Here is a 12034-nt window from a genome sequence, read left to right as displayed (position 1 = left end):
AACGGTGTCAGAACAGACAAAACATTTAAACTATTCCTCTTTCATACCTTTTGAAACCTTTTTTTTAGGTTGCTCTTGTAAGAGTGTAGAGTATTACAATGAATGTTGATAGCATTGTCAGTCTTGGAAGATTGTGATAAGAAATGTTTGAGTTTATATCAAAATGTCTGACCTTTGATTGCAGATTGCAGACTTTGGTGTCTGAGCAAAGTTTGAGTTATTGTTAAAACTGACCTCTTCTGAAAGTCTAGAGTAGACAAAAGAGATAACCAAGGTCGTTTTTCAGTATATAAATGAGAGGCAGGAGACTTACGCAAATCTCCATTTGTTCTAAATCTAATTTAATAGAGCACAACAGAAGCACTCCATTTTATCTTGATTCCAGAAATATTTTTTATTCCTTTTTTTCTATTGGGATTTCATATAATCCTTAATAAAAAGTTCTATGTCATGAACCTAACCAACCTGCGAGGTGTCACATGATTACAAACTTTGATTTGAAGCATAAATGGATTTGAAAATATGACAAAGTCGTTTATCAAAAGTACAGAATCAAGCGGTTGTTGCTGGTCTCATTTGATTAGTGGATAGTTTCCCTTCAGGCTCATTGTGTAGTTCTTCATCAAAAAATTCCACTATTAAAAACTCTTTATTAATAAAAAATAAAAAAGTGGACTGATGGCTTCTACAGAAGCATATACCATCAATTAACAACCTCATGGCAGGTCTGTCTATAAATGTTTACAAGTTATCATTAAAAATCTATTCACCTATGGAGAACTGAGGTGTTTGACTTCCGGAACCCGACTGTTGCACTCTATTGATTTCTAGGGGGAAAAATTGAGATATTTAATAGTTATGTGATTTTTCTTCCCTATGGGCAAGAGAGAGACGACAAAAGATAGACACAATGATCAAGAAAGAGCAAGAGAGGCAGGAATTGCTTTTTCCTTGCTTGCTGTCTGGTAAATGGTTTGCACTTATATTTTTAACCTTAGAGGTTACCAAAGCACTTTACACTGTGTCCCAATCACCCATTCACACACACACTCATACAATGCAAGGCACTAGCCTGCCATTGAGAGCAACTTGGGGTCCAGGACACTTCGGCATGTGGAGTCGTGTGGGCCGGGAATCAAACTGGCAAACCTTGCGATTAGTGGCCAACCCGCTCTACCACCTGAGAAACAGCCGCCCCATGAAAAATGTTTATGACTAATCTGCTGACTGTTATAATGCTTTGGCAGCACCATGAAGTCCTGTCATCACAGAAATGTGTAAACGGTTACAGTAAACCATGTCCTAACCAGTCGTGACCTGACAAATAATGTGTTTGCCCTCACTGAAAGTGAAAATGCAATGCAAAACAACAGAATTTCAGCCAAATCATGAGAACATATTTGATGTTTACTATACAGTTATATGGACAAATTAGATTTTACTGTGGGTGTGTTGGAAATATCGTATATAGACGAAGTCCAAGGACATGAGTGACCAAGCAAAGTTGTATTTACCATTGGAAAACTCTAAATTCTTGGTACAGAATTCTACATACCCGTGTTGCGACATTAGGAGGGCTGTGTCGTCGTGAAAGATGGTGGAAAGTAATGATTTTGCAAAGTATTTCAATTTCAGTGCTTTATTTAAATAATATTAATTTGTTGTATAAGAATGACCTTATCGTCAACTAATGTAAAGTGACTCACCCTTCATTGTTTGTTTTATGCAAATTCAGAATTTGCTCAATACCAGGCATTAATAAATCATATAGTGCCAAAGTGTTGCAGGTGAATTCACTTATGCTTACTACCCAATCCAACAGAAAAAAAGAGCATTTCACTCGTTCATTTTTAGTTTGGCTTTTTCTGTACTTCGCTTCCAGCTTTAACGCCCAAATTGTTTGTAGTAGTGTACTTGAAGGCAGCAATAGATATCAGGCAGCAGATAAACATCCTGTAGCTCGCTGCAACTGGTAAGGACAAAAACTCAGATTTACACTAAAGAGAAGGATTTAATGGCTTGTCGCCTTGAGTCGCTCCAGGTATAAGGACATTGAGTAAAACATTAAAGTCAACATGAAACAGCCAACTTCTCAAATCATTTTACTTCCATAACGTAGTTTGATGACATCAGCCAAAAAGAAAAGTAGTTTAAGAGGCGGATGAAAGATTGGAAATATAAGGATTTAATTTCATTTAGATTAATTTGTGCATCCTCAAAAAGATCTGAAATATCTATTAAGAAAGTAAATAGTCATTTCTGAAGTGAAAAAAGGTCTTGCTGGTCCCAACTGGAGCTAGACTTAACTGACTGATTTTGTCAGGATTAAACACTCCCTGATGCTACACAAACTCAAAACAGCCTCAAAATCTCCTAACATCACCCTTCATTTAATCAGTACACTCTTCAATACCTTCAGAAAAATCAACTTTATCATTTTTTCTTGATTCAAAGATTGGCTATGCGAGTGATGAGAATTGTAAAGGGACCAGTGGAGATGATATGCTTGTTTTTACCATGTCTTCAGACCACCAGTGCACAGAGAATGTTCATCTACCATGGAGAAGAGTTCTGATGACTGGGAACTTCAGAAATATGTGTATGAAAGAGATTTTAGCCTTATAGTGAAGAGGCATTTTCACTGCTCTTCAAAACTACTGGAGCGACACAGCATAGTCTGAGGGATATATTTAAAATGGAGGGTTGAAAGGGAGGGGAAAGAGATATAAGAGAGAGAGGCTACACTTCAGAATGGAAACGTGCTTTCAGTCTCAAATTTTCTCATTCTTTGCCATGTCTGCTCTCTTAATCTCTTTTCTTCCATCTCTCTACATTAAAAAAAAAGCTATCTATTTTATGAAACAATGCCTAATTATAAACACCACATACGGGACAGTATTTTTCAACTGGTCTTTAGGTCTGTTCTGATTGGACTGAAGGAAAACATTTTTTTGAAGAAAAATTTGAACCAGGCTATGTTAAAAGTTACATTTGGTACGGTCTTTCATTGCAATTTGATGTCCAATGAAATCAAAACTCGCTCCTGAAGCAAAACCAGGTGAGGTATAGGAGACAAGCAACATTTTATAATGAGATGATAATAGGACACAGTCTGAAGTGGTTTAAGGTTTGAGTAGTTTATTCTTTAAAGCAGATCAGGCTGATCTCAGACCTGATCCCTCTTGTGTGACAAGAAAAAAAAAATCAACTAGAATATGAACATTACACACAAAAACACAATGAATATCTTGAACATGTGTCTAATGCAATAGGTAGTGATGGAGGGTCGCGATGGGTTAGCAGGGTGGATCTTAGGCATAATGGTTAGATAAGTAACATTCAATCTGTGATTCACGGCCAGACTGACCAAATCTAGAACCAACTGGAATTTCAAAGATTCTTGAACTAGACAGGTCTAGTATAGCCAATGCAGGGTATTCTAGTTGGGTTCTATTTACTGTGAGTTGTCCTAGGAGAACCAAAACGAACATTTGAGTGCTCTGAACATTTGAGAACCACCTATGATCACCGCTGCTTACTTTGCTGGCTACATGGTACTGTCCATTTCAGAAAGTGATACCAATTTCCCATTTCTGGAGGAAGGGGAAATGACAGGAGGAAGGGAGGTATCAAGGTTAAAGTGAAGGAAAATGTAGAGGAAAAAGGAACAGAAGGTTCAAGGGTGTCTAGCTTTCTTTTTACTGGAGTTTCTGGTTCAGTTCTTGCTCCTGTGCATCAGGTGTGTCTCTGAATGGTGTCTTTCCTTGGCAACAGTCGATAAACGGTGAGATCAAGGATACAAACAGGTCTCCCTTGCTTCCTGCTAGGAGACTTAACCCCCAGTCCTTAACTTTTCCTAGTCAAAAAGAAGACAGAATGTGTGTTAGAAGCAGCGAGAGATGCAATGCCATTTATCTACAGTACAAGGAATAAGAGAGAGTTAAACAAAAAAAAACAAAAAATGGATGGAGTGAATAGTCCATGCATGTCTGCACATGGCGAATGACAACGTGCGAGAACAAGTAACAGAAAGTGATGTGAATAAGGAACCACACGGCAAACCACAGTGGAAGCAAAAAGCCTCAACACACCCAAACACAAACATACAGCTCTTTCTTCCTGTCAATACACATCTTACACAGGCTACTGCACCCAATAACAGGAAATAGAAACCCAAGAGAGATATTGAAGAGGTGAAGTAGGGAAAAAGAGAGAGAAAGAGCACAGAAGATAGTGAGAGGAAGAGACACAAGCGTTACTGTCTGCCAAGAAATTAAAAGGATGAAAAGGCTGCATCGGATTTGTCCTTATTTGAATTTACATTAAAGGGGTCATGTCTTGATTAATCAAATTTTCCTTAATATTTTGACATATAAGATGTCATTCACACTATAAAAACATACTGTACATTTCAGATCTCAAAATAAAAAAATGCCTCTTTTCTTCCGCGACTTACTTATGTAACCTATGTTGACAATTTAAAATTATTTTTGTGTATACACATGCACTAGACAGATGCCTTTGACCATTGTCATGTATCTTGCACCGCTTTTAAAAGACGCAGTGTCAAGTTACAACTCTGAAAAGGAGACTTCATTCAGCTGCGTCCTGATGTTTTGAGCACAAACGTATACTAGATGCATTCTTGTGGTCATCTGTGTTATTTGTAATTGTTGGTGTATGTAAACATGCACTAGATGGACGTATGAATGTGCGTTCTAGTGTGGATAAGAGGCAATGCGCGCCTCAGTGCAGGATGATTCTGTATGTGTGAGCTTCTTGTTTCATCATGCTTTGGACAATGTATGTGCATTTGTTTCAGCTCATATCAGTGTGAATTGCTTGTGAACCAGTCATAATATGATTAAAGCTTTGCAAAGGAACTGTTATTGAAGGATGGGCAGTTAAAAACACAAGTACACCGTTTCATTCATGAATAATTAAAATGTCATGACTCTTTGATAGTTTATGGAGCTGCTGTGCTTGAGTAAACAGTTTAATATATTTGGATGCAATATGTTGGATGTGCGTTGTGTAAACACTGACATTTTGTTTTATAATATTGTGGAGCTTGTTCATTCTCTTCTGATTGAGTTTCAAATATGGCTGTATTCGAGGGGCTGCGTGGTGTTAGCCAATCTGAAAAGAGGGTGTTTACGCAAGTTTAAATGAGGTGCCGAGGCCAAAACTGAGCATGTCAGACAGAGGGCCAAGAGATGGGGAAATTATATATTACTATATTATCACAGTTTTGGTGCAAAAAACTAATATAATAAGTGGACCTCAGTGAAGATAATACAATACAAATAAAAAAAAAAATCACATGTACGTAAGTATTCACAGCCTCAATACTTTGTTGAAGCACCTTTGGCACCAATTACAGCCTCAAGTCTTTTTGAGTATGATGCTACAAGCTTGACACACCTATTTTTGGGCAGTTTCTCGCATTTTTCTTTGCAGGACCTCTCAAGCTCCATCAGGTTTGATGCGGAGTGTTGGTGCACAGCCATTTTCAGATCTCTCCAGAGATGTTCAATCGGGTTCAAGTCTGGACTCTGGCTGGGCCACTCAAGGACATTCACAGAGTTGTCCCGTAGCCACTCCTTTGTTATCTTGGCTGTGTGCTTAGGGTCGTTGTCCTGTTGGAAGATGAACCTTCACCACAGTCTGAGGTCTGAGTGCTCTTGAACAATTTTCATCAAGGATGTCTTTGTACATTGCTACATTCATCTTTCCTTGATCCTGACTAGTCTCCCAGTTCCTGCCACTGATGGCAGTTCTTGGCCAGGTGATGAGCGGTGCCTGGTTTCCTCCAGATATGACGCTTGCCATTCTGGCCAAAGAGTTCAATATTTGTTTCATTAGACCAGATAATTTTGTTTCTCATGGTCAGAGTCCTTCAAGTGCCTTTTGGCAAACTCCAGATGGGCTGTCATGTGCCTTTTACTGAGGAGTGGCTTCCATCTGGTCACTCTACCATATAGTCCTTATTGGTGGAGTGCTGGAGATGGTTGTACTTCTGGAAGGTTCTCCTCTCTCCACAGAGAAATGCTGGCGCTCAGTCAGCGTGACCATCGGGGTTCTTGGTCACCTCCCTGACTAAGGCCTTTCTCCCCCGATCACACAGTTTGGCTGGGCGGCCAGCTCTAGGAAGAGTCCTGGTGGTTCCAAACTTCTTCCATTTACGGATGATGGAGGACACTGTGCTCATTGGGACCTTCAATGCTGCAGACATTTTTCTGTACCCTTCCCCAGATCTGTGCCTCGATACAATCCTGTCTCGGAGGTCTACAGACAATTCCTTGGATTTCATGGCTCGGTTTGTTCTGACATGCACGGTTAACTGTGGGACCTTATATAGACAGGTGTGTTTCCAAATCATGTCCAATCAACTAAATTCACCACAGGCGGACTCCAATCAATTTGTAGAAACATCTCAAGGATGATCAGTGGAAATAGGATGCACCTGAGCTAAATTTTGAGTGTCATGGCAAAGGCATTGAATACTTTTGTACATGTGATTTTTTCGTTTTTTTATTTATAATACATTTGCAAAGATTTCAATCAAACTTCTTTCACATTGTCATTATGGGGTATTGTTTGTAGAATTTTGAGGAAATAAATTAATTTAATCCATTTTGGAATAAGGCTGTAACATAAAAAAATTGCTATGTTTATGCCTCTTATCTATACTAGAAGGTTTTTTCATCCATCGCTTTTCAAAAACTTTCTCCAATATCACGGCCTTTGAAAAATGAGGTTAGGAAACTTCAAATTTAGATTTTGAACAAAAACGGATTAGTGGCCTGAATCTCAAGTAAACAACCTCAAAAAATCATGTCTAAATGGGGTGCACCTGAAAACTAGCCTAATTATACACAGCTTCCTTACAACTTATAACTTATATGACTAGTTATTTCTGCAAATCACTTACTAGTCAATTTAGAAAAGATGTAGTTTTGCAGGTGCTGTAATAAGGCAATGCTTTGTAAGTATCTCTCTCACACACTCAAAGCTATGAGTGCCATATCATTGATAAAAAATAAGCTCTAGAAACACTCAAACAGGTGATGGCATTTGTCCCAAATCTCTGAAGGGCACAGGTTGCATTTCGGGACAAACAGATGCTGTAGTCCCAAACTCTAGCTGCTCTTTCCGAAACAGTAGAAGAGAGTTGAGAAGAGGGAGGGAGGAATATTCTCTATTAAGAATAAGAATGAGTGAATGAGAGATCATAGGAGATAAAGTAGTATTCATGGTGCTTTTAGAGGAAGAGGGTGTGCACTTTATCTCTGTGCTCAAGGCACTATTGGCTTGAGGTTATACCGCAGTCACTGTTTTACAAAGTGATGGAAGCAGAAGAAGGTCACAGCCAAATATTATCAGTCCAGCAAAGATAAACCATAGAGTAATTACATTCACAAAGCCTCAGCCATGACCAATCACTGTCCTTACCCTCTGTGCTAGTCAGGGCATATCAAGGGAATTTGTTTCTTTTAGCTCTTTTGCTATGGCAACCACTGATTAGATCCACTCTATCTAGATCGTCACCATAAAAGTTGTTTATACAAATACTGAAAATAATGGTTTAGTCTAGTTCAGTGACAGACCTTCTTCTTTGAAAATGACATGGATAAGATCCGATGAAACGTCCAGATCCAGACAAACAAGGACTGCCCAACAAATCTGACATTGTGATAATGGACAAGTGGCAGAAAACGGCAAGGTCTTGCAGTCTTTAAAAAATACAGAAGACTGAAGGAGAACCGTGAAAGTATGTGGCAGGTCAAAGCCAAGGATTTTCTGGTTGTGATGGGGGCTCTCGGAGGTGGAAGATTCACAAGACAAAATTATCTTAAGACTTCAATTGACATCCTAGGAGGAAGAGATATGATATAGTAGTGTTTTCTGAAATGCTTTTCAGTGATTATTTTAATGAATCGTCGAAAAGACTCACAAGTTATTGATGAGAATCAGTCTAACGAATCGAGCAGTTACAGAATTAACATCAGACTGGTGCATTCTCGAAAATGTTATTGCAATAAATGGTATTTCATGAAAAACAGGATTTTTTGGTTTAATATGTAAAACAGAATTCTGTACTTCAATTTTGAAAGAAATAAAAAAAGGAAAACCTATATATATATATAGATATATATATATATATATATATATATATATATATATATATATATATATATATATTTATGGCTTGTCTCGATTCTTTATGCAAGTCTGCGCAGCAACAGCCCTCCACCTCTTTCTCTAAAACACACACCACATAAGCGGTTTAGCCGTTTTGTTATCCTGCTTTTTTTTTTTGGTGTTCCTCTGTGACTAATAAAATGTTATTACACAGGTAACCTGTGTTCCTCAATAAAATCATAAAATACCTCACACCATCATAAGAATACATATTACATTTACAAAACAATAACATAAGGACAGGCCTGTTCACGTTAACATGCATACACAGTACAAGCATAAAAACATTAGAAATGCTAAAGAAGTTACAGGTAACTTTGGTGCATATACAAAAATGAATAAAACATATCTTTATTTACATGATGTATTTCTTAAGTGCTGCAGAATTCACAGCACTGCTTTAATACTAATACCCCAGAGGGCAAAACTCATTCTCTCTCGCTCCCAAAACTGTGCAGATGTAAAAAATCTAATGGAAAGAACCATCTGAATATAAATTGTGTTTGTGTGGAATTGCTAGCATGTGCTGAAGAGATTTTTCAGAGAGGACCGGTCGAATCCTGCCCATTTCAGTCATCACATTGCGGGATCTTGATCGGGGACTGCTGCAGCTGAGGACTGTGGGACAGCGCTATTTAAATGACACATCCCCATACCTACTTACTTAATTTAACACACACTTACACCCAGACCAAGAACAGCAGCTGCCAGCTGGTATTATGGAAATTACTCTTTCGTCTGAGCCTACAATTTAGAGTGAACTTACTGGTGCCTGTAGCCAAGCGGAAAGAGAAAATACTAGGCAGAAGTTTCGATTTGCAAATAGAGGTCTCAGTCAGGGAGGCAGAGTGTGTGTTATTAGAGGGCCTGGAGAGGATGGCAGGGCTGATTCACGTGGCCTTAATGCTGTGAGCGGAGGATGCTAATTCAAATGCTGGAGTTTCTGGGAAATGGTAGAACACACATGTACAAACACACACACACACACACAAATCCTAGACCATACTAGACTTATCTCAATGCACAGAATTGGCTCTATGGGGACGAGTTATTTTTTGACTTACATGTAGGTAGGTCACATCTGCACATGCCTAAACCTGTTTTTAGCAAGAATAGAACCGAATGAACAATAAAATAAGGATATTTTTGTCTTGAAACAATTTATTTATGCCTTCCCACTATTTAATCTCTCTCTCTCTCACACACACACACAAACTTACTGAATGAGGACATACCATAAGGTTAAATATAATAATAATAAAGGATATTATAATTATACATTTAAAATTATGTATAATTATATATATATATATATATATATATATATATATATATATATATATATATATATAAAAAATTCTAAATATTATTAATATTTAAAAAACTTTTGTACGCTAAATCAGTCAGGTGCTATAACCAACATGCAGGTGACCATTCTGTTGTCATGTGACAAAAAAAAAAAAAAAACATAAAACAGAGAAGACCCCTTCATAACCTCATGACTCAGGGTGATCTTAAAAATAATAACAACAATACAAATATTTTAAAAATTTTATGAAAAGGCTCATTTTAATTATTAATAATAATAATAATGAAAAAAAAAGTGTTGTTTTCTAAATGTCGACATCCCAGAATGCCCCCAAATTATAGCTAAGCATGACGCAGTCACCTGTTTAGCATTGTTGACACACTGCAGGTAGAGTGAAGCGATGTTGGAGCAGAGCAGAGTCTTTCCGGCATTTTCCCTGTAGCACTTGAGAATTTGACCCTGAAGGTTAGTGCACACTGGACTAATTTCATATCGCCTGAGAGGAGGAAAGAAACATTCAGTAAAGATAAATTCAGTAAATAAATGTGGTCATCCATCATAATTATATTTTTCATTTTTAATAAACTGGTTCTGTGGCAGTGAGAAAGAGTGTTAAATGACATTCTTGCTGTGCTGTGCTGTTTCTCAAGTAAACATCAGATCAATCACTAATCAATAGCACAACTGATTTGTGCAGAATTAGTTTGCAGGATAATTGCACGTCGAAATAGCGCAGGTGTAATTAGGAGCTGCTTCATGACATACATCAGCTGTAGAGGCCTTCAACAGTCTAATGACCACGTAAGACCCCACCACAAACAAACAAACAAACAAACAAACAAACAAACATCATAAATGACATGACCCGTCAAACATCATAATCTCTCTATCGCTTGATTTTACCCCTACTGTGCTTTTTTGTACACTGTTTACAGGGTTCACACAAGGTTCTTAAAGTGCTTGAATTTAGCTTTTAGAAATGTAAGTACTGGAATACCTGGACAATGGCCTTGTTTTGATGAAAAGTGCTTGTGATTAAAGTGGATCGTTTCCTCCGTGTAATGTGTGTCCATCAAAGATGAGGCACAATCCACTTTCAATTAATAATGTGTCTTAATATCCTTTCTGTTCTATACAGTCAGAAAATAAATATACATTTTAATCTCACACAGCATGGATGTGCTAAAGAATGGGTTATTACCATTGATGTTCGCTGAACCGGAATACTGTGTGCCGCTTGTTGAACCCTTAAAGTGGCAGTTACCTTTTTAGCATTTCTTATACAAATGAATGTAAACTCAGCGTTATTACTTGTAAATTGTACACATTATTTTCAACAATGATAGCTCATAACAATATTATATCAACAATTTCATTATATAATATTAATGTTGATTTTTTTATTTGAACAAAGTTACATTTTGATTCTAATAATGATGACAAACAAATTATTAAAATATAAATTTACACTTTCACATACACTTTTTCAGGACAGAAACTTATTTGTTTATCTTTTCTTATAGAGAAAGGTATATGAGCGACTCTTGTTATTAAAACTTTGAGCATTTATATTGTGAATTATAGAAATTTATTTTGATGAGAAATTATAATGAGCATTTTGCTAAAAAAAAAATTCTGAAAATAAAAGTTTTCTTAAAAATGTTGTCATTTAAGCGTTATTATATAGAAACGATATTATATCAAATCGTGAATCTCATATTGTATTTCAAACCAAATTGTGAGATGTATGGTGGTTAAGGCCAAATTACAGTGGTTAATAAAAATTATTTTTTACCTTAAAATCATTTGAATTAATATTAGATCTCTGTGTGAGAAGCTCTTAGAATCTGTTTTCAGATATTTTATGACACTGGTGGCAAATCTAAACTTTTATTGTAGTAATAATAATTTAACTAAGTTGTTGGCAGAAACTAAGGTAATCAATGTCATTTTTTGTAAACAACGCATGCACTCAACTCAAGTTGAGTTCTTTTTCATAGCATATTCACAAACAACCCCAAAATATCCAAAACCTGACAGCATAGATTTTCCTGACCTTCTGCCTGCTGGAGTTTGGAGACCTTGCAGATCACTATCAACAATGTATCCATCACTCAAGGTCACAAAAATACCAAAATTCAAATACCAAATATAATTTTCTAAGAAACAGGGATAAAAGCATTCTCTGAGGACAAACTGGGCGAACAAGGGTGGGCTAAAGAAGACAACCTGCTTCGCATGAAATCTGAGACCCATCACCAGATGACATCACCTCAGTCCACAAGGGATTAGAACACACACACAAACACACAAAAAACACAGACACGCGCACGCACGAACGCATGCACGCACACACACACATTGGTGCAGCTATCCTTATGTGGACTCTCTCCATAAACTCCCCTAACCCTACCCCTCACAAAAAACTTTCTGCATTTTTACATTTTCAAAAAAACAGTTTAGTATGTTTTTTTTATTTGATTTATGGGGACACTAGAAATGTTCTCATAAACCACATTT

General features: G+C 37.1%; 1 protein-coding gene across 4 annotated transcripts in view; it reads right to left on the bottom strand.

Moving 5' to 3' along the window:
• Positions 1-3124: 3124 nt before the first annotated feature.
• chchd3a (coiled-coil-helix-coiled-coil-helix domain containing 3a) overlaps positions 3125-12034 on the bottom strand; it is a 96881-nt gene continuing 87971 nt past the window's right edge. For all 4 annotated transcript variants that reach the window (XM_052119116.1, XM_052119118.1, XM_052119119.1 and 1 more), the window contains 2 exons: positions 9875-10010; positions 3125-3856 (listed from right to left, as the gene is read on the bottom strand). In XM_052119116.1, coding sequence (XP_051975076.1) covers positions 3833-3856; positions 9875-10010 — 160 coding nt within the window. In that variant the 3' untranslated portion in view covers positions 3125-3832. The remainder of the gene's footprint in view (positions 3857-9874; positions 10011-12034) is intronic.

Source organism: Xyrauchen texanus, chromosome 45 (assembly GCF_025860055.1).
Source record: "Xyrauchen texanus isolate HMW12.3.18 chromosome 45, RBS_HiC_50CHRs, whole genome shotgun sequence".
Taxonomy (NCBI): domain Eukaryota; kingdom Metazoa; phylum Chordata; class Actinopteri; order Cypriniformes; family Catostomidae; genus Xyrauchen; species Xyrauchen texanus.
This window is presented reverse-complemented; position numbering and strand designations above follow the sequence as displayed.